At 42.9% G+C, this 23,385-nt stretch overlaps 1 protein-coding gene and 1 long non-coding RNA gene across 5 annotated transcripts in view; one reads left to right on the top strand and one right to left on the bottom strand.

The window, feature by feature from the left end:
* The window catches only part of LOC307020224, a 411,310-nt gene that overhangs the window by 114,887 nt on the left and 273,038 nt on the right, over window positions 1-23,385 (bottom strand). The window lies entirely within an intron of this gene.
* mpz (myelin protein zero) lies at window positions 3,876-22,418 on the top strand. Of its 4 annotated transcripts, XR_013802637.1 has the most exons (7): window positions 3,876-4,072; window positions 6,351-6,517; window positions 10,525-10,738; window positions 11,585-11,714; window positions 12,197-12,239; window positions 18,534-18,892; window positions 20,010-22,418. XR_013802637.1 is itself a non-coding variant. In XM_079650234.1 (6 exons), exons 1-6 carry the CDS (start codon window positions 4,027-4,029, stop codon window positions 20,019-20,021), a joined length of 612 nt encoding a protein of 203 aa, XP_079506360.1. In that variant the 5' UTR covers window positions 3,876-4,026; the 3' UTR covers window positions 20,022-22,418. The 4 variants fall into 4 exon arrangements, 3 of the variants coding, with proteins under 3 accessions (XP_079506360.1, XP_079506358.1, XP_079506359.1); XM_079650234.1 differs by lacking the exon at window positions 18,534-18,892; XM_079650232.1 differs by having other exon boundaries at window positions 18,534-22,418.

Below are 23,385 nucleotides of genomic sequence, written 5' to 3'. Positions count from 1 at the left end.
CATACTAATATACACCTGAACATCAGCAGGAGAGGACTCTTTAAAGTAGAGACACTACATACTGATATACACCTGAACATCAGCAGGAGAGGACTCTTTAAAGGTTTATCTGGTACTTTTAAAATAACAATTTCATATGTTCGTGTGCCACTTTAACATGCCTAGTTAAACTACTGATTCCCTTGATCCAAGTGTTTTTATTTGCTTGCACTATTTTTCACACACATATTCTTTTTACATCATGTTCACACTGAGTCAACATTTACATTTTTGACAGACTTCAAGCTACAATCCCTCCATCTGCTCATAAGCAACTGCAGACTTATCTGGTTGGGGATCTCTGCACTAAATGCTTAAAAATAAGGTATACAAACAATTTCTACTCTTTTTTTGTTGCAGTATCCTCCTCCAGATCTTATTTTAGTCATCAGGCTTTGAACTGGTGTCCTATTAGAGAACCACACTGCTGTATTTATACTTAATCCTGCCTCCTAGCATCAACTTTTGACAGTTTTCTGGCCAATTGCTCGCCATGGCTCATTTGCCTTATTTGGTTATGGAAATGTTTCGCTTGATTATCCAACCCCTGCAGCAAAACTGTGAGCCGTTGGAGTCGTTTGCGAGAACACTTTATGATTGGTTTATGATGGCGAGGGTAGTTGTTGTTGCCCACTTGTCACTGCTTCACTTTGGCCCACACTGAGAGGCTTGTGCTTAAGGGGGTCAGACAGCAGAGCTCTCCATCGGATCATTGTCCACGATCATTAGTCTTTTGACCTTGGTGTGAACCAGCCCGTGGTGTGTATTTCTTCTGTGTCTCTTAGTTTTTCCCAGATTAAACCGGCGATAAACCCTCCTGTCCTATTTTAAAGACACTCTCCATTCACAGAAGCTCTGATAAAGACATTCTCCCGCTGCACATCTGCCAGCCTGCCGTGTGATCACCGCTGCTCTGTGACAAACATACCCAACATTGCAGACAAATTAGACATGCGGAGTTGACAAGGGTGCCTAGCATCTACAGCTCGGGACTCTTTCCCAGACTGATTATCCCCGGTCTTTTCAATGTGCGCTTGGTATGTTTGTTTTTCTCTCTCCTGCCATTGGAAATAATTCTACATCAAAGAAAATTACAATATCAAAAGGGAAAATGCTCTGTATATTTCTACGGGTGTCTAATGACATGCCCTCACGACATGCTACTGAGTCCACTGTTTCAACCCGCAAAAAAACAAGCCTGATGAGTTACATGGACTGACAGTTAAGATGGTTTCATTCTCACCGTGGCTGAAGCCTGGGGTAATTTGTGTATTCATTCATCTCTAATAACACCAATTGATATGAAGCCTTGTCCACCCCAATATCACTAAAGTGCAGCTGACGACTGATGTATAATTTAGCAAACATCTCTAAATGTCTCTATGGATCGTGTTTTCTCTGTCCGTTTCTTACAGCTAACTCTCTCTCTTACCTCCTCTCTGTATAATTTAGCTGCAGATAAGCTCTCCCTCTCCTGCATTAGTGTGCTGCACGGCTGCCAGCCGAAGGAACGGGGCCTTCGCTCTATATGTGATACACTTTCTGCCTGCCAAGCTGAGCCATTGCCGCTGCCACCGTCACTCGGCGCTGACGAGTTTGGGCGGCTGCCATGCTCCGCACCTGCCAGGCTCATAAAGAATCCCCCTGTTTCTCCGGGGCCTGAAGGCAGGATCTGCCATAATTGTTAAGGATGTCGCGATTTAGACGTTCAAGCCAAAGCTTAGACAGTTGATGGCGCCAACAAGTTGGCAGATGGTCCATTTTGTTCAGCTGATCCGTCAGCAGGGTATTTGGGGTGTTAAGATGAATGAGTGGTTGCAATATTTCACAAGTGGCAAGAATTTATGCCGCAGTCTCAAATGTAAGCAAAAGTCAATCTGTTGCTAAATGCTCTGCTGCCGTCTCGGCCAAGAGGAGATCCAGCAGAGGAAACCTGGATAAGAAGCCTCAGCAAGATGACAAGGAAGAGGATGAAGTGGACAACCTTGTCAAGTGCCTCCTCTACACTACACAAACTGGAACAATTCTTGCCAAGTATTTGTTGTCTAATATCTAGTCAGACATTTCTTTATACTTACCTAATAGTAACATAGAAGTATATATATATATATATATATAGAAGTAACAATGAGACAAATCTTACGTACCTTATAAAGGGATAAGACACTTGAAAACATCTTATTTAAAGTTTGTTTTTTTACACGTTTATTGGAAAATTACCAACTAACATTTAGTTAGCTTATTTTGTAACACAACATTTCCTTATTCTGGTCAAATATAGTTCAAAAATAAGTTAATTTCAAGATCTGATTCATCTTAATATCCCATCTTATTTCAAGAAATCATACCAAGCTGATTTTCCTTACGAATACCTTGTTTTCATAATTGTTTTGCTTTAATAACCTAAGAAGTAACAATGCAGTGACATAGGGTCTTGTTTTAATGCATCTTGAGTATCTTGTTAAGGCAAAGACTATTTTTTCAAGTTTATTCTAAAAAATCCAGCTAACATCAGAAAACAAAATTTTTGAGCATTTGTGGCTTATTTTGTAACAAAAAGATTTCCTTATTCTGGAAAAATATAGTGCAAAATAAGTCAATTACATTATCTGATTCATCTAAATATCCCATCTTATTCAAGAAATCTTACCAAGCGAATTTTCACTTGTTCTATTGGCAGATGTTGTTACTTGTTACGAGCAAAACACCTTATTTTCATCATCTTTTCACTTGTGTTTGGAGCAGCTCTTCTTTCCCCTCATATTCATTTCCCAAGGGGGGCAGAAAGAGTCGGATCATGATATACTTTAAACTTCTTTTTGTGGTAAAAGTGGATCCAGCTTTTGTGTTTCCTGAAGCTGGAGGAGCACCACAGACCATTCATTTGTGCATGCATCCACTAAACGCCAGCGGCGAAATTGATGCATATTTATGACATGTGACAAAATGATGGAATGAGGCCTTTAAAAAAAATGTTTTGCAGAAATTCCACTCGAGCGTGTCTGCTCTTTCTCAAATGTTTCTCCCCATGTCCTGCTTCTGTGTCCGTCTCAGTCTCATGTCAGTGTGTCCCCATATCAACCCATCTATATATAGCAGGTCCCACTCTGTCGCTGTCTGTGTTACTGGAAAAGAGGGCGCTCCATTTTTTGAATACGAAGCTTTGTCTTGAGCAGTAGCAGTAAAACCAGGCAAGGGTGGATGAAAGCGCCATTGACAGTTTGGTCAGTGCCCCCCCTCTCTCCATTGTCTCCGAGTGCAAGACGTCAGCAAACGACAGGAATCTGAAGAGAGGGAGGACAGGGAGCAAAAGAGTCGGGGCTTTGTTTCAAGGCCGCTGGAGTCAGACCCGGTGAAAGTGCAAGAAGAGGAGAGATGAGGGGTGGGGGGGAGAGCACTGGTCTGACCTCGCTGCAGGATCCCCCCCCCCTCCTTACCCCTCACTGTAAACACACATGTGATATTTACATATGAGCACTGATCACACACGGCTCTACAGATGGTCATGATTTCCTGTCAGCGCCTCCATGCTAAGTGTTGATTAGCATTCCCTCTCACATCACACAGAGGGTGTAATCTAACACATTTCATTCATGATGGCGTGATGCTTCAGAGTTTTTTTGCAAATTCGTTCCAAGGAGCCCATTGTTAACCTACCTAATTGACCAGCTACAGGTGCCTCGCGCCTTCGTTTTTTCTACCACTTGAAAATATGATGTGTGTCTCGATGAGGGAGGTTCACAGGGGGGGTGGAAGTTAGTGGGGTGGGGGGTGTGGAGAGGAGGAATGGGCCGGGCTGAGGGGTGTGGTTGGGTATAAACCAGGGGACAGTGGGTTTCCTGTTGTTGTCCTGTTTTGAAGACCCGTGTCCTGGCGTCCTGACCCCTCCACTTTCTGTCTGTCTTTCTCCTCCGTCCACTCGCCTGCCCTCCTCTTCCTCGACAGACTTCTGTTCTGCAGCATCAGTCTCTCCTGAAGCCTGAAACCATGCTGACGTTTGTGGCGCTGGCGTCGGTTCTACTCCTGGGAATAGGTAAAAGAAAGAAAATATTGAACTTGTTTCTTACTTTATTTTTTGAGTCGAAGACACCAGAGAGTTACAGCTTTTGTAAAGGAAGATGATGAAATTATCTTACGTCTGATGTGGGGTTGAATGTGCGGTGTTTTCTTCTTCAGAGCTAACCTGGAAACTGATATATTTGAAAAAGATAGGGTCAAAAGGCTTACACTGAAAAAACTCAACTTTAATTGAATGTATTATGTCAACAGATTTCACATAACTGTATTCGGTTAGTTGAAAGCAATAATATTAAGTTCAAAGAAAACATATAATGTTGAACTTAATAGTATTGATTTCAACTAACCTAGTACAGAAATCTGTTGACATAATACATTTAATTAAAGTCAACGTTTCAGATTCTCCAGTGCAGTAGGGATTCATTGATTGAACTATTCACACTGTTAAAACTCAACCAAAGCGTATTGAACTAATATCTTTAACATTGATCTGTTTATTTGATTAAAAAATAGGCATTCTCTGGTGCGTTATGCTCGATGACCCAGCACTGTCCCTGTGTGCTCCTCTTATAATTGCAGGTGTCTCAAAAGCAATATTATGACTTTCAAATGGAGGCTTGAGTTCTTGAGGCTCCCCGCCTGTCACATATTTGCAGTTTTTGTCAGAATTGTAATTGAAAATGTCAAGCGTGAGTTCATCGACTCGCTTTCTGCGCTGACCGTGTTCACTGTTGCATTAAAAGCTGTGAACTTTACTCTCCGAGTGATTAAAGAAGAGAAAGCATGAAGCTCTGCGACACTTATTGGCATTAGTGTTAATGAAGCCGTGCTGTAAGTGAAACTGAACAATAGTAAGATGATGTTGTTGTGGGTTGTAGAGGCGGCGGTGGTTGCTTGAGATGCTGTGTGCATTTTTGAGGGAAGTCAAATATTGATTCTGCAGCCAAAACCAAATGAACATCGATCATTAGATATTATTCAAGCATAAACAGTGCACATGATTAAGCCAACGCAATCCATATTAATGGAGAAATGATGTTCCCCTTTGACTTTGAGAGACTAGCACTAATATTCCAGTGTTAATCCAAATATTTACGGAGTGCTTGTCGGAATCGATTGTGGATCTGACACCTCTAAATGTGCGGTTTAACAGTGTGTGTGTTGGTGCATAGCTGAGTATCTGATTTAAAAGATTTCAGAGAGAAAGGTAATGTGAGTTGTGCTTTGTAGGCTTTGTGGTTAGGGTAGGAGTTGGACATTTTTCTGAAATGTTGTGAATTACGGAGAAAACTAAGCATATATTTGATTAAAAGTTTAATAGAACAAACATCAGTCACATTGACCCGGAAAACAGTACGACTTTTATACAAAGTTGAACGGAGGGTATTCTTAGTTTTCCAATTATATTTTTTTGTATTTGTTCTCCAAATACTAACCAAAAGATGTCACATAAACTGAAGACGGTTACTGAATTGCAATTATAAGATGAAGGCCTTCAAAGTTTCTATTCATTTAATGTTTTTTTAATTTCCACTGATTTAGCCAATTCTGCATGAACGATTCATATCTTCACAATTTGCTTTCAACAAAAAAAAAAAATCTAGCAGGTTGAAATTCTGATCACATTCTGCTGCAGATTGTAGACTATGTTTTAAATCAATACTTATGGTAATATGAAACCCAAAACATGTTGCTCTCCCTGAACCTTTTGCCTCGTGGTGATGTTTGTGGATGAATCCTCATGTTTCGTGTCTCCAGTGCCCGAAAAAAGTGTTCCAGGTTGAAATTCTGTTCACATTCTGCTGCAGATTGTAATTAGTCTATGATATAAAGTCAATACTTATGGTAATATTAAACCCAAAACATGTTGCTCTCCGTGAACCATTTTGCCTCTTGGTGATGTTTGTGGATGAATCCCAGGGACGGTTCTAGGGGGGGGCAACAGGGGCCAGTACCCCCGTAGCACTGACCTTCCAAAAAAAACAATATTACCATTTATTGGAACTAAATCAAATCAGAGACCCGGATGTACAGTGGAGATTAAACTGTTCATAACCTTATATAAAAGCAAATACTGTTTATGTTTTGTAATTAAATTGTAACTTAAATTTACTAAAACAAATATCAATTACTGTATTTTATTTTTATTTTACACAATTACTTGATACTGTCTTTGTCTTTTTAACCCACTTTTATTGTCCCCTCTCATGAAATAACTAAACCCAGCCAGCCCCCCCCTCAGTATAATTGGTCTAGAACGGCCACTGATGAATCCTGATGTTATGTGTCTCCAGTGCCCGAGCAGACGGAGGCCATAGCGATCTACACGGGCTGGGAGCGCCACGCCCTGCTGGGCTCCGACATCCGCCTCTCCTGCTCCTTCTTCTCCTGGCGCCTCACCTCCGATGACGTCACCTTCTCCTGGACGTACAGACCGGACGGATCCCGGGACAGCATCTCTGTGAGACACACACTCACACACACAACCACTATAGACTGCTCATTGTTTCAACTTTCAAGGCTTTATGGTCATTTCAAGGTTCAAGGTTCAAGGCTTTCATTGTCATTGTGTAGTTATGACAATGACTAATAGAAATAGTGCAGAATAGTCTATATTTACAAGTAATTGTAATATTGATATAAGTTGCAGACAGATGAATGTTATGGATGTTCTCTCAAAAGTGCAGGTGTTTAACAGTCTTATGGCCTGTGGGGTGAACTGTCCCTGTGTCTGGTGGTTTTAGTCCGGATTTGTGCATTAGCTACAGTGTAGATATGGCAATTAAAAACTTAGGTCACATGCTCCTCCTGTAGTGCAACATAAGATAATTGGTGCTTATAGACAGTTCAACAAACAGAAAAACAACATTTAAAGCAATCAAAATTAGTCACACCCACTTTAAAGCTGCCTCTTATGAGATTGTCATGGGACAGATTTAAGGTGAGCTTCAAAGGGGTTCATTTTTAGGCTCATTGTTCTGGTTTTACAGCTCAATGCTTTGTTGGTTTCAATCCACTCTTATGCACCCATATGCCTTCAGTTGCCACAGGCTGCTGACTTCTGCAGAAAAGCTCTGATAAACTCACTGTGAGAGGTAGAAGAAGTACTGTGTTTTAAGTCATAGTAGTAAAACCACACAGTAAAAAATACTAGTATAAGTCCTGCCTTCAGAAATGCAGTTAAAGTACAAAAAACAATACTTGGTCAAGTTAAAGGTGACCTATCATGCAAAATGCACTTTTGTACGTCTTTTAAACATGAATATGTGTCCCCGGTGTTCCAGTGAACTCACCAAGTGTCAGAAAACACAACCCTCTCTATTTTCCTCCATACCCAAATCTCTTAAAAAGGGGCTGCAACGGATCTGATACAGACTGATCCAGATTTGAACACTTCTATGACGTCACAGAAGTGGCGCTACGGCTATTGGGCCAACTCCACCAATCAGGAGGAGACAGCCACGGACATTGCCGTTCGAAAGCGCTGGAGACGCTGTAGTACATATGCCAGGCCTGTAGATGGTGCTGTTCTCACAGAATCAGCCCATGCAAAGACAGTGTTAAATTGAGCGAAATGAGGAATGACTAAAATGCATGATCTGTTTGGTATTTTGAAAAATAAAAAGTATAAATATGCCTTATATAGGTATGGTCCTACACTATATTATTCAAATATAGCATGATAGGTCCACTTTAATTTGAACCTGTAATGTAACATAGGCTAAATATAGAAGGGTCAAAACTACAATGTGTCCTTTTTAAAATGTGGTACCTCAAAAGTGTACCTAATTACAGTATTTAGTAAATATACTCAGTTACTGTCCTACACTGTTTACTATAGACTTCCCTCTCAAAGACAAACAGCACACTGACAAAGTTAGTGATGAGATGGTCGACAAAGTGGAGCATTTATTTGCTAAAGAGGCAGATCTTGAGAACAAAGAAATTGCTATTAAGACGAAATGAGAGTCCCTTCATCTTTCCTCATTTTCCTAAATGATGTGTTTCAAATTCAAAAAGCTGCAAATAAACATTCAAGACGAAAAAGCAAAAACATCATGTGCTCCAGCAGAAATGTCGACTCTCCAACAATGGCCGAGTCTTCTGCCCAAAGACTTTTTTGTTTTCTCCATCTCCGCCCCTACCAGGCACGAAGAGGAACAGACATTAGTCAGAGGAGGGGGGAGGGGGGGGCCCGATGTCACAGGGCATGATTTCTGAGTGGAGAAGTCCTCCAAACTATATATACATATTTGATTAATGTGCAATCACTTGAAAACTTGAATTAATATCAGGATGAATTGAAACACGGCTGATCCGACTTTTGCTTCAGTATTGGTGGATTTCTGAGTGTTTTAAGAGCACTCTCGCAGAGCAGGATACTTGCAAATCATCAAAAAGGAATCCTGCTTTAATCCGACAAATACAGGACCGAGTCTGCAATTCCATCACACACTCGAGTGATATTCAATGCGCCCTGACACACAAGTTGGTGTATGAAGTGAGAGAAAGGGGACAACAGGCGCAGAAACTTTTTAATCCTCACCTCCCTCCCCCTGCCCTTATCGTCCTGCCATCTTTCTAATCTCTCTATCTCCCTCTGTCCACCTCCCTTAATCTCCTCCTCCCCAGCCTCGCCTCCTTTGTCCCTCCTCTCCTCTCTCATTATCTCCTCCCCTCACCTCCTTCGCTTTCATCCGTCTCCCGCAGTGCCCTCACTTTGAAACTAGATTTCTCGTCTTCCTCCTGCTTATCTGCTGTCGCTCATTTCTGTGGCTGCCCGATCAGATTTTCAGTTTCATATGTCTATCTGTTTTTCTCGGAGCAGTTGTCATATTTGAAATGTCGCATTTGATTTCTGACATGTTCGTATCATGTCAAGAGGCCGTGGATAATTCATAGAGGCTTTTTTCCACAGGCCTCGAACCTTCAGACAGACGTGAACATGTTATTGATTCATTTACTAAAATGTCAGCTAATTTTGACCTTGACCTCAGAGTCTAGGGCATTGCTTACCCCCACTTACCCCAGCTGTACGCCTCCATTTAGACTCCCCCAAAATCAATTAGCTTTTAGTTGTGTGTCTGACAATTAGATGTGGCTTTTTACTGAAATGATATATTGGTGGGGCTTGGCATCGAACCCAGCTTGAATCTGGAGTGGTTGGTTTCACACTAAAACAAGACTTTTGTAAATACCTTACTTTAAGAAATGCACCATTACATGTTTCATACAAAACCAAAAAAGGCAAACTTTTTACTTTTAGATTAGGGGTGTCAAACTCAAGGCCCGGGGGCCAAATCCGGCCCGCGATTGATTTGATGTAGCCCCGCAAGAGCTTGCAAAGAATATAATACGTGTATTATACGGTTACATGCCGATTTACAGAAGCAGGTTGTCCATAAACTACATGTCCCACAATGCATCTCGTTTTGTGACATGCTCAACGAAGAGACTTGCAATTATTCGCCCTGGACTTCTGCTTTCAGACGTAGTTAATTAATAAGTTATTATCCTATCCGATAATAATCCAATTCAAAGGCAATAATGTCATATAATACATTATTTTATATATATATTATATATTTATATAGTTACAACCGGCCCTTTGAGTGCAACCTTTATGCAAATGTGGCCCGAAATGAAATGTAGTTTGACACCCCTGTTTTAGATCAATACTTTAGAATCATCAATCGATGAAATGGTTGTATTGTAAAAGCTTTTGCTCTCAGAGTCATAGATAATTACAGTTCATTGCTTTTTTCCCAGCCTGCAGGGTTACTGCTTTGTTTCACTATTCTTTAGTGTTTCAGCCGCACAAAGGCAGCTGTTTCAGTGGAAAACCTGCTGTGCTCTACCTGTCGGAGTGAAAGGCAGACAGACACTGTTAGAAACCTGCAGTTAGCTCCTAACAAGACAGATAGGACCTCTCAGCAGATCAGCACAGAGCTCTAATCTAAATGTGAACTGTTAGAAGTTTTAATTATAACGATATTAGGAATACGTCAATACTCGCAGTTCTTCTACACAACAACCAGTTTTACTACTACTATTCTTTGTATGGGTTTTCCCTTTCCTGTAGTGATACACAGGCAGTATGAGAAATATAAAGAATGGAGACATGTCACAGGAGAGACAGAAAATACAAATATGAACCTGAAGATAAGCACAATCCTCTTGAAGATGCATGTCATTTAATAAACATAATTTCCTTTCCTCTTTAGTACAGTTCAGTTCGGACTGGTTTTAAACTTTTTAAACATCCTCATGGACCTTCAATTATGGAATTGTAATTATTGTATTCTAACTGTTTTTGTGTATTTTCCCATGTATCTTGTCATTTTACTATATTATCATTCATGTTTGTTGATTTGTGAAGCCCTCTGAGACAAATGTGGTTTGTGATATTGGGTTATATAAATACATTTGAATTGAATCATTTACAGTACACCTCTATGTCCTCTCCAGATCTTCCACTACACCAGTGGGCAGGCCTATGTGGACAACAAGGGCCCCTTCAGGGACCGCGTGGAGTTCGTAGGCAACCCGGGCAAACGTGACGGCTCCATCCTGATCAAGAACCTGGACTACAACGACAACGGCACCTTCACCTGCGACGCCAAGAACCCCCCCGACATCGTGGGCCGCCCCTCCAGCGTGCGGCTGCTTGTGTTCGAAACAGGTGAGACAAAAGGAAATTCCCCAGTATGTAAAGTCTAAAGTCAACAGTGTCACATCAGCAGCCCCCCTCCGAGCCCATGTGGCTGGTGACATGTCTTCATCGAAAGCCCACTGTTCTCAGTTGTTGTTATAATCGTTCCAAACTCTAGATTTGAATCTCAATTTGCGCAGAGCATCAGACTCAAAGTGATGACCGTGTTCTGATCACTTAATAATAATAATAATAATAATAATGCATTACATTTTTTTATATTAGAGCGCTTTTACAGGTGCTCAAAGCGCTTTACAATTACACATTACACATATTAGACATGTAATAGTCATTACTGTGGACAATACCCACAGGAGTAAATGCGGGTAAAGTGTCTTGCCCAAGGACACAACGGCCTGACGCAGTGGCGGCCGAGGCGGGATTCGAACTGGAGTTCCCCTTGATCTGATGACCAACGCTCTAACCACTGAGCCAAAACCGCCCCAAACCGCTTCCTCAGTTAGGATTCCTCGCGCCTCCCCTCAAATGAAATCAATTACAATTTTCTTTATTTGAGATTGCTATCACTGCCTCTCTCTCTCTCACTTCTTTCACCCTTTTCCCTCCCTCCCCCCCCCCATACTTCCTGTACCCCTGCTCTCACCTCTATTCTACATCATCTCCTTCTCTGCCTCTTAATCTTTCATTCAACCTTTGCTCTCCTTGTCTTTTTCTACTTCCATCTCTCCTTTCTTGCTTTGTTTCTTCCTCTCCTGTCCACTTGTGACATATTTCCCGAATCTTTCTTCGGAGCCCTTCTTCTGTCACTATCCATCCCGTTTACCCTCATATGCTCTCCCTCCCTTCTACCCACAGTTCCAATCCAGGCTGGCGTGATCACGGGAGCCATCATCGGGGTGGTGCTTGGCCTGCTGGTGCTCATCGTGGTCATCTACTACCTGATGAGGTTCCTGGTGGCGCGTCGTGTCTTCAGCCTCAGCGTCAGGTCAGTGTCAGCGGGGGGTTTCTGCTGCCAGGGGCTGGAAGAGAGGCCGGAGCCCATCCCTGGCACCGACACCTGCGTGGCCAAGCGGGCGTAGCTGCCATGCCACCGAATAGATTTGATTAGGCGTGTGAGCTTTCGGATTTGGAGTCAGCGAGCTGGAAAGAGACGGATAATTATCTCCCATCTAGATGTAATCGAAAAAAAAAAACAGTACGGCAAAGCGAGATGATTAAAAGTGGTGAGGCAGAAGCTTCTGAGTGGATTATCCACCAGATCATGAAAATGATGGATCCATCATCTGGTTTTTTACCTGTCCAATCTCCTGATATCTTTAAGCCTTTCCCACCTGGGGGGCTGTGTTAGAGACAGTAGATTAAGTTGCTGCTCTCTTCATGATGGCTGCCAGGCAGTGCTGCCCTGCGACCACTGGAGGGAGAGATAGATTCGACATCCTGACATTGTCTTTCTTTTGTCCCCTCCAGCAAACATGGCAAGAAAAAGAGAGAAGGATCACAGGCGAGACAGGCAAGTTCCCTTCTGTCCTTCCTCCTCCTCCTCTTCCTCTGTCTCCTCTCCTGACACGCTCCATCACACAAACACACCCAGTCAAACAACAACAAATGCAACAGCCCGCTTGCTGTCACATGCGGGCGCTAAATAGTCAAATTATGTCTTTTTTGGAGAGATTACAATGGCGTTCAGTTAGGCTCAGGAAACGTGTTGTCAGAAGGAATATTCATCCACTCTCTTGCAGCGGCGCCAAATAAAAGCACACATCCAAACATGACAGTGCATAACGGCACCGCTTCATAATCACATTCCCCCCCAATGCAAGCTCCAACATGTCCTCACACTTAGCCGGCTCCCCCTCAAAGCAACACATCAACAAACATCATTCAAACTCTGCCCGGCGAACGCTAATAACAGTGTTCAAGCTGTTAATATTCCAGTGCCATCTCGGCGTTGGAGGTGCTTTAAAGCCTCATACCTCCTACTCCTCTTCCTCTCTGGTGGCCCTCAACCCCCCTTCAGCTCCCTCAGGGGGGCCGAGCAGCCAGTAAACATCCAGAGGGCAAAAAAATCCAACCTGCTACTGTGAAATGGCCGAGCGTTTCTGTTGCTGCATTGAATAGGATTGTGATTTGCTTGAGCTGCTGATTTCTCTCACTGGGAGTCAAATGAAAATCTCTAGGCCTATTAAGGTCTGGGTTGTTATCAGTGGTTTTACGCTGCTGCGCGCCAAGGCTTTGGGTTTGTTTTTCTCCCCCTCCTCCTCCTATTCCTCATGGGAGTGTGATAGCCTCAAGTGTTGGATTAATCAGACATTTTGGTGGCTTGTATTCCTTTGTAAATACAAGGCACCGGGGCAAGCTGTGTTTGATTACTCTGTGGTAATGTGGGGGGTGGGGTGGGTATTGTAATCGACTGCACGCCTTTGCCTGCCGATAATGAAAGAAAGGGAAGTCATGGGATTTCAGTTCAAGGCGTTGCTCCCCCCCCCCCCCCCTCCCCCCCTCCGTGAATCAGAAATCAGCCTTTGAAATGAGAGCGTGGAAAGTAACTAAGTAGATTGACTCAAGTACTGTACTCAAGAACGCTTTGGAGGTTCTTGTACTTCTTGTGCTCCACTTCTATTCCACTACAAGTCAGAGGTAGATCATGTTATTTTACTCAATGTTTATTTAATTCCCTTTAGTTACTTTTGAACTGTATGTGAAATATAATTAGCACTTGTTGACAGTCTTCTCACAGTCTTTAGTTTCCCCTGCAGTACAATTCAAACTAGCTGCACCTTTAACAGCTTTAATGATCAATAATTATCATCAAAACATAAAATATAGATTATTCTGAAATGGACCAATCTGCGCAATGACTACTTTTACTTTTGGTACTTGTTGATGCTAAGGTCTTTCACTTGTAACAGAGTATTTCTACACTCTGGTACTTCTACTTTGACTTAAGATCTGCGTACTTCTTCCCCCTCTGGAAATGAGTGTTATCTGAGGCGTTGGATCGAAGGTGTTTTTGTGACAGCGTGTGATTTAGCCGCAGGTATAAGCTAATGTAAAGACGGCTGTTGAGAGTGCGCCATCTTGCCCCTGTGGCTCAACCCTGAAGGGTGACACCAGCAAGAGGCCCCTCCTTCCTCCTATCACAACACTCCTTCTCATCTCCCCCCCCCACCCCTGTCTTCTTCTTTCTTTTGTTAGTGTCGTATGATTGTCAGGTTACTCTCGAGTTGCAGTCAGTTGCTCTCAAATGCCTCCGGCGGGTGACAGTGCATATATGAATAAATAACTCGCCGCCAAAAGGACGCTGGAATATTTGACAATGTTGTCATTTACAGTTACTCCTGCTGCAAGTGTTGGTTTTGGAAGAAAAATATCTGAGCTCAAACTTGCTTGTTTTTTATTTTTTTATGATTTTCCTTTAGTTGATTCCTCCCTTGTAGCTACGCCGCACACACAGGGCTCGTGGGAGTTTTACACGGCGCTCATAAGTGGTTGTTTGATCAAATAGGCCTTATTAGGAAGCTCTGCTGACACAACGCATTCTGTATCGGCCTCGGCGTGTTCGTTACTCGCTCTTTGCTGGGCTTGCACTACACATCTCCAAAAGGGAGAGTGAGGGAGGGAGACAGAGAGACAAAGGAACCCTGTGGTGTGTGCTACTCCCCATTAGGTGGAGTTGTGGGAGAGGAGTTTACCCTGCAGCCACACACATAGGAACACACACACACACACACACACACACACACACACACACACACACACACACACACACACACACACACACACACACACACACACTGTACTGGAATGATAATTGAGTGCACTCTGTATCGATCTGCGCTCACACACAACCACACCCACCCACACAACCCTCCCATTCTTCTTTCCATCCCCCAATTGCCTCCCCCTTTCCCTTCACTCTCTCATTCACATTCCTTTCATCCGGTCCCCAGTCTCCCTCCCTCCCTCCCTCCCTCCCTCTCTTCAGTCACATCATCCTCCTCCCTTCCTCTGACTCCCCTTTCTGACCATGAGAAACATCTATCTGTCTGTATATCCCCCCCTTTCTACTTCCTCTCTCTCTCTCTCTCTCTCCGTCAGTCCCCCCCCCCCCCCCCCCTCTCCAGTTTCTCCCCCGTCCCTCCTCAGGTGTTCTGGGCTCTGATCAGCTTCGGTTCTGGACAGAAAAATCACTACCTCTCACTCTTCATCTACCTCTCAATCTGCCTTCCCCACTGTCTCTCTTTAGTATGCAGCGGGGGACGCAGCCACTTACCTCCCCCTATCTGCCTCCCCACTGTACCCACATTTCCTTTTGAAGTGTGTGTGCAGCGCTGTGACAAGGGGGGGGGGCTCTGCATCCTTCCTAAGCAGTGTGTTTACCCCGTCATTAGCGTGGGAGCTCTGCAATACAGCAACAAAAAAAAACCCGAGCCTACCGTGGGATGCATAATGCTAAACAGTACGATGAGGTATGAGAGAGTGTAAGTATGATCGAAGGTAACGACACCGTAGCTGCAGCGCTCGCCTCGATTGGCTCTTATCAGAGTGCTTTGGCACGGAGAATAATTAAAGATAATACATGTTCTAATGCAATCAGTACGGGATTATTAGTGAGAGCTTCAGGAGCTAGAAGCAGCCTATTGTGTTTCTTTTCTCCACCGTTGAGTAACCTGACCTGCATCAGAGGATGTGTTTCAGTCAGGTGGAAGAAGTACTCACATTACACGTAAGTTAAAGTACCAGAGTGTAGGAATACTCTGGTACAAGTACAAGGCCTGCATCCAAATGTTACTCAAGCAAACGTACACAAGTATTAGCATCAAAATATACTTTTAGTTATTCTGCAAATTGTCCAATTTCAGAATAATATATATGATATGTTTTATAATTATTGATGCATTAAAGTGCTATCAAAGCTGGTAAAGGTGCAGCTAATGACTTAAGTACTTCTGTAAGATATCAAATCAATGTAGTGGAGTAAAAGTACACAATTTACCTCTGAAATGTAGTGGAGCAGAAGTACAAGTACCTCCAAAGTGTACTTAAGTACAGTACTTGAGTAAATGTACTTTACATGAATGGTTTCAGTCTCCGAAAGTCATCCAGCATGCTGACTGTAACTCTTCACCACAGCCCGCAGTTCAACCTGTAGAAGAGTATTACAAGTGCACAGACTTTGCTTTAAGTGAGCATTATTGTGATTCTTTATAATCTCACAGGCTAATGCAGCTATTGCAAATTTAAGTGCTGTCTTGACCTCATCTCAGATCTGTCCACTTCCTCCTGATGGATCTGTTGTGAAATGAAGCTCTACTTCCTTCCTACTTTACCGTTCATAGATTTCTTCTTAGAGATGTTTTACACATTGAACAGACAATGTACAGAATGAGTGGGAGTGAATGGGTTAATCATACCAGTGTAAGATGAATGGAGGCTGAATGTGAGACTTTACAAATATATCATATAGCCAGTAAAGCAGGTCCATACAAGGCTACAGCAATAGTGTTAACTTTAATTATTCATTTAACATCCCAGCTGTATGGTTTGTAAGCAAATATTTCACTTTGACAGGAAGTTCCCCTCTCTAAATGTGATGGGGTGTAATGCATTGAAGTGCATTTTTATTATTTTATGTAGAAAGTGTCCCAAATGTATAATATTTCAGGGACCCAGTATAAGTGAATGGCTTGATTTGCAGGACAGAAAGTAACAATGGGTGTCCCAGTTAAAAACACCAGTTTGTTGTCAACAAAATAAGATGCAGAATCATCAAGAAGGACCTCAAGACTTTAAAAATAATTATCTCTTTAGACAATGTATGTACAAAAACACTCGAGTGAAAGAGACAATAGAATAATCATTAGTATGACATTACATCTGAGGTTAAAAAACATACTTTAAAGCCAGAGCAGCTTTATTCAGATATGAAAAGGAGAGATTTGAATAATGCAGATGAGGTTACAGATCCAGTGTTAAATCAGTAAACAGCCTTTTGATGACTATATTTCATTTTGTTGCAAGTCAGAACTACACACTGAATTATAGTCATTTGAATAATACTTGCATTTATTACCCACTGAAATAAGAACAACACTAAGGGAAAATAAGAGGAACATTTATCAACAATTAGTCGAATTTAAAGTTATCGTATAACAGTAGTATAAATAGTCAAATCTGCAGCTGCACAATGAATGGAAATGTTACTAAATCTGGTATGCACTAGTGCAATATTCAAATAGCAGAAAGCGCAATATTTAGCTAAAATATGGAAATAAACGTGTCTGAATGGTGGTGGAGCTGCAGAAAAGTCCCAGCCTACAAATATTTTTCTACATTCTTAATAAAAAATCCTTGTTTGGAACAGATTGTCCTAAAATTATAATTTAATGTTTTAAAAATGATAATTTCCCCTTCATTTGCTAAATTAATGCCACAATTACAAAATCAGTCAAAAATAATAGTAATTTTGTCCAAATCATGCAGCCCCATAAGGACCCAATCTAGGTGTGCTTGATTGTGTGAGTGTGTGTGTGTGTGTGTGGGTTAGTGTGTGTGTGTGTGTGTGTGTCTGTGTGGGTTAGTGTGTGTGTGGGTTAGTGTGTGTGTGTGTGTGTGTGTGTGTCTGTGTCTGTGTCTGTGTCTGTGTCTGTGTGTGTGTGTGTGTGTGTGTGTGTGTGTGTGTGTGTGTGTGTGTGGTTTAGTGTGTGTGTGTGTGTGTTTGATCGATGGTCACTCAGTTGTCACAGGTGTTTTGGAGCCTGCCTGCCACTGTGTCCCATCCTAACGCATGGTTACCTGTTTTGTCACCCCCTTACAGCTCTGGACACCACCCCCCCTCACTTGCTACCCCCTCCCCTAAAAAGGACTGTCTCTCTACCTCCTCACCCCTCTCTCCCTCTCTCTGTGTATCTGACTCTCCTCTCCTTCACCTAAATGGGTTTTTTCTCTCCTCTTCACACAGCTCCACTTGTTAACTCCATGTCTCATCCTCTCCACCTTAACTCACCCACCTCCCCCCTCCCCAGGGTGACTAGGCGTCAACATGTGGGACAAAGAGTATGTCTGTGCGGGACAATGGGACAAGTTACTGGGATGCTAAGAGGTCGTTTAGATTTCAATAATGTCCAACTATTACATTATAAATATTAATAACAACACCTTAGAAACCATGCAAGTAAGTGACCTAAACATGAATGGATTACATTTCCATCAAAACGTGTTAATGACACATCATATTTTTGTTTGAATATAGAGCTGGAGGAGACACCTTCTATACCAATTTGTAAATCCTTTGCAGACTTTGTTGCTTGATTGACATCCGACTCAACTAATGATGAAAGCCCTCTATTGCTTTCTTAACAGCCATTGGATAAAAGCCAAGTTTTGACTGTCTGCATGTCAATCACAAAACGACACGAGTAATGACATTTGTTTTGGACTCAGTTATACAGTTCCATAAAAGATAAAAAAGCAATATTACTAGCCTATAGAGTACACAATAAAAGACAACAGCAAATACACACATGACTTACGCCTCATTTACACAGTTAACAACTTACGGACAATGACGCCCTTTTGCACAAATCCCATGGACGACATTTCAACTACAATCAAATGCAAGACATTTTCTCAATCTGTGGGAGGCGGGACCAATGATACAACATGCTGTGCAGTCCCTCACCCAGAGAGACACCTGGTCACCCCCTCCTCTCACTGTCTCTCTGTTACCCTCACGCTCCTTTCCTCCTGAAGTGACTCTCCTCCCCTGTTCTCCCCCCGACCCCCTCTCCCTCCTCCCCCACAGGGCCCCGTGCCTACCGCCGACCCCACCAAGGTGAAGGCGGCCTCCTCGGAAAAGAAGAAGCAGGAGTCACGCAAGGATAAGAAATAGGATACGGGGAAGGGCTGGGGCCGACTGCTGCTCCAGCCCGTTTACCTGTCGCTGGCGAGGTCCAAGCTCAAACATCAGCAACAGAGAACCATAGCCAGAAAGACAGAGGGTGTGGGGGGAGGAGGAGAGGAGGAGGGCCGGGTGCTGATGACCATTGATCTGGAGCTGACCCGAATAAATGGGGAGGAGAAGTCAGCCAGTGAGGCGCGGAGAGGGAGGTCCGCACCGCCTGGCTTCCTCTCCCGCCTCGCCAGCCAGCTCACCTTCAAAAAGTAAAAACCAATAGATGAGAGCAACACTTTTCCCTCTAGGCCCCGCCCCTCTTTTGGGTGGAAACATTTTTAACCAATTACACTTAAAAACATTAGTAGTGGGCCTACTGCCCCCTTTTTTCTTCTTCCAGGAGCCCAGTTACGATGGTCAGCAAACAATTAAAAAATGTCATTAGAGATCGATGACCAACGTCGATTTCTGGTTTGATTGAAATCAATGCTGGATCGATGTCTGGTCAGTCTGTCTGTGGACGAGTGGCACTATAGATCAGGCACAGCTAAGACGGTATAATACAGACACGATACAGAATAAATTGGAATATATTATAGACCGTTATTGTCATTTCTGAATTAGTTTCTTTCACTCTCCATTTTTCTTAGAGGAAGTGAAGAAACCGTAACTCTGGAAGCAGGATACGAAACATCAGCTTTTAGGCATGATGAAATTATTGTTTACTGCTTGGCGGCAATTCCTTGTTTTTTAACCAGAAAAGTGGCGGGCCCTTCATTTTCGAGTTACTCTCATCTATAGGGACGCAAGGGGGGAGGGGGCCGTCGAGGGTAAGAGAGTGGGAAGAAGAGAGTTAAACCTACTTCACCACCTGAACACATGAGTCAAATCATATCTGCTCTTGTCACAGGCTAATGACTGCAGCTTTATGGTTTGAGATGTGGTGATAATCTCTTACACCACTCGGCACCCCCGGTTTCTTTTGTCAGGTCATAAGATATGCCATTTGAAGCGAGACCCTACGACGGCCGGGTTTGATAACAAAATCTAAAAAAGCTGCTCCCCGGGTTTTGCCTTTCTGGTTCCTTCTTTGTGATCCTATCCGCCGAAAAAAAAGCTTTCTCCTAGTGCGTCCGATACGCATCACGAATCCCGAGCTGCGGGGACAAGCCAATTTGCTTTTTTCCGGAGGCGACCTGTCAAACTAACTTTCTCCCCTCTACGCTGATCTCCATTCTTTTCCCTCTCCAATCTCATCTCTTCCTCTTTCACTGTGAATGTTCTTGTTAATTCAAATTATAGAATTGGTTTATATGCTAACTGCTCCATCCTGTTTCTCTTTCACTTCCCTTCCCTCTTTTTCTTCTTCTTTTCTCTCTCCTGTAGATAAAGGTCTGACTTCTCCATGACTGCCTTCACTCCTCTAGTCTGCGCCCTCCTTTTCTGCCCAGCCTGATGCAACCCCCGTTATTTCCCATTATCTCTTCTCTTTCCAGACAGCACTGGCTATAAGAATAGTCCCACTACATCAATGGCAACAGTGTCAAATAATTTTTTACAACGGCTGATTAGAGAGCCTGAATGCACTCATTGGGCGAACTGTAAAACTGTTTAAGGCCTAACAACGCACATAACTTCCTTAAGAGAAGCCCGAAAGACATCGCTCTGTGTTTAAGGCCCCCTGAATCTCCCCCCCCCCCCCCTTAATGTTTACGACTCAATCACACACCAATGCGAGTGCACTCTGCACTTCAGATGCAGAGAAGGAGTGGAGTGTGATAGCGGGAGAGAGAAATATGATTCCTGCTCTCAGCCGGGTCGTAGATAGAGGTTCAAGCCCTGGAGCTCGGGGTGATTCAATCCTCTCACATTTGAGCTAATGGAGGTTGTCGCCGTGTCACCCGCCCTGGCTAAAGGGGGCTATTTTTGGACCTATAAGAGCGTAAGGGCTTACTGTAACAGCTGCACATTTTTCAGCCAGCAGGGGAGGGGGGTAGAGAAAAGAAAGAAGTGTCGTTTGTGTCCGTGTTGACTCGACGGGCGGCGACTGACAACCTGAAATGACGTCACGACCCGGAGGGCTGGCGGTTGTCTGACGAAAAAGGCTTACCAGGAAGAGGTGCAGCTTCTACGCTTTCAGAGTTATTTTAGGTCCACTTAATCCTCTCGCACGTTTCTCCTCACCATCCCAGGGCTAATTATTTTAGCACTTGCTGGTAACAAGATATCTCTGTCTCCATCTCCCTCCCGGCCTCCTCTGCTGTCTTCCTTCCTTTTGTTATTCTCTCTTTATCTCCACTCCCATCTTTGGGATTCATCTCCTCCCTCCAATCCCCCTGTTTCATTCTCTCTGTCCTTACGTCTTTGGCTTCCCTTATCTCTTCCTCTTCCTGTCGTCTTTAGTGACTATGCACTGCATTATTCCCCCGTGCAGAAAAAAGGCCTATACACAATCCACTCCTCTCTTTAAGCCTCTCCTTATCAGACTGCTCAATGCTCCTCTTCCTTCTCTCTTCTGCCCTTCCTCTTCCTCCTCCACGTCCTTCTTCTTCTCTTTATTAAACTCGATGACGGACATCTCTCTCCCCTCCCTCCGGCTCACCAAAATGATCAACGAACGCCCTCTCACTTGCCCTTCAAAACGCCACCTCCCCTCGAGGCATGTCCCCTGCCAGTCCGCCTTCTTCCTCTTCCTTCACTGTGTTGTTTCTGCTGGTTCAAATGCCAAAACACTCCTCCTATGACCCTTACCGGCAAAGGACAGAAACACACGGGCAGAAATCGACCTTTAGTTTCCTCTGAGGACGCCAAACAGAAACTTATAATCTAGCTAGCTCTCCTTCGGTCGCAAATAGGACGCGTTTTATGTATATGTGTGTCGAGTTAAGAGTTTTAAAAGTGAGATTTGATATAAGCAAAACAAGTATGTCACCCTAAGTAAAGCAAATGTAGACATTGTTTCCATGTGTACAAGAAACCACGTGGAGAACATGTTTATCGAAGCAGGGAAGAAATGTAATTGTGTTCAATAGAATATGTTGCTATATTTCTGACCTTGTGTGTTATGGAAGGTGCTGTGTGGCTGTCTCTCTGGTGTACGTTTTATTTTGAGGCGAGAGAAGATGAGGGGTGGATAATGGTTTCTGTTCGCCTCAGATTCAGCAAGATGTGGCCGGGGAGGAAGGTGCTTTGCTGTGGGAGAAAGCATGAGAGGAAGAGACTTATCAGGCGTGTTAAGGCAAGCCAAAAATCCATATGTATCACCACAGATCGTCTTCTCTTACCCCAGAGCTTTCTTTTAAAGGTGCTCCTTCCCCAACCCTGAGCCAAAGATGGATTGCGATCTGGTGCTTGATATGCAGGGCGGATAGTGTAGACTTGAATGTTCCTTTAAAATTCATAACGGCAAAAAGGTGCTAAAATCCACATATTTATAACTGGAGATCTGTTTCACTAGTCGCTGTTTAACTGTCCAGTCACATGGGTTAGTCAGAATGTTTTTCATGAAAGCCACACAGACACCTGACATAAGACAAGCCGCATTAAAATGCCTTTTAAAAATGTTTTATATGTATTATGAACTGCATTATTCTTATTGCACAATAACCTTCGTTTATTTAAAAAGACTGGAGCTTCTTATGTTTTTTACATTTTGTTTTAATGCTTGTGATAACTCCATACCACTAACAACTTTTGATGACTCTGTCTGTATAATACAGTATGTTGTAAAGAGAAACGTAAATACAAATTAAAGCCTGAGCGCAGCTGTTATCAACAGAAGACAAAGTAAACCCAGCTGAGAATGTCTGCAGTCTTCTTTCTTCAGCTCCAAGTCCCATGCATTGTGTAAATCTGTCACGAATGTTTCTGCCAAGACCACAATTTCATGCACTTTTCAAAAGAAGAAAGTCTTCCCAAAATTAGATATCAACCTTTTGAAATATTTAAATACTCTGATGGATGGCTTGAAAGCAAAACTCATTACAGAATAGCACCGCCTTATTAGCTATCCGAAGACATTTGCATACACAAATAAGAACATTTTAGACGAGGGAGTACTGAAGCTGAACATTGACCACAAGGTGTTTTTCTTTTTACTTCAAATGAATTTAGTGTTGATATTAAACATTAAAGCTTTATCCACCAGGAGAAAAATGGTCTCACCTCACCATGCCCTTTGTTATCCAACTACCAAAAAGTAATGATGATGAACGGAAAATAAATGCTTGGTGGCCATTCAGAACCTTTCGCATGTTACGGGGTTACGAAATGAGGTATAATTTTTAGAGAGGCTTAATTTGTTCTCACTTAACTGCCAGGCTGGGTTCAGTGAGAATACATAACCTTTTCAGAAATGCTCTGCTTCAAATTCAGACAGATACATGACTCACGGTGCAACCAGTATTTATTTAATGACCACTGAACTGCTCAGAGAGGATGGCATGTCACTTTCGATGCTATCCTTTGGAGCCACCAGTTACCATGTGTATAATTTATGTAATTACAGCACCTTCACAAGAAAGATTGACACTTTAGGAGGTGTACATATTTGCTTTGTTGTTGAGAGTAGATGAAAATATTAACACCACTCACGTCTCGGCGTTAAGTAAGGAACAGAGACTATTAGCAAAGCATTAAGACTGTTGTTACGGAAAAATAGGTCACCTGATTTACTTAAATTATAAAACAATATGCATAGCAGCACACCCAAAACTCAGTAGTTAACAAACTGTATCTTGTTTGTTTATTTTGTACACAGACA

Source organism: Notothenia rossii, assembly GCF_949606895.1.
Source record: "Notothenia rossii genome assembly, chromosome: 9".
Lineage (NCBI taxonomy): Eukaryota > Metazoa > Chordata > Actinopteri > Perciformes > Nototheniidae > Notothenia > Notothenia rossii.
The sequence above is the reverse complement of the archived record's forward strand: the minus strand, read 5'-3'. Positions and strand labels throughout refer to the sequence as shown.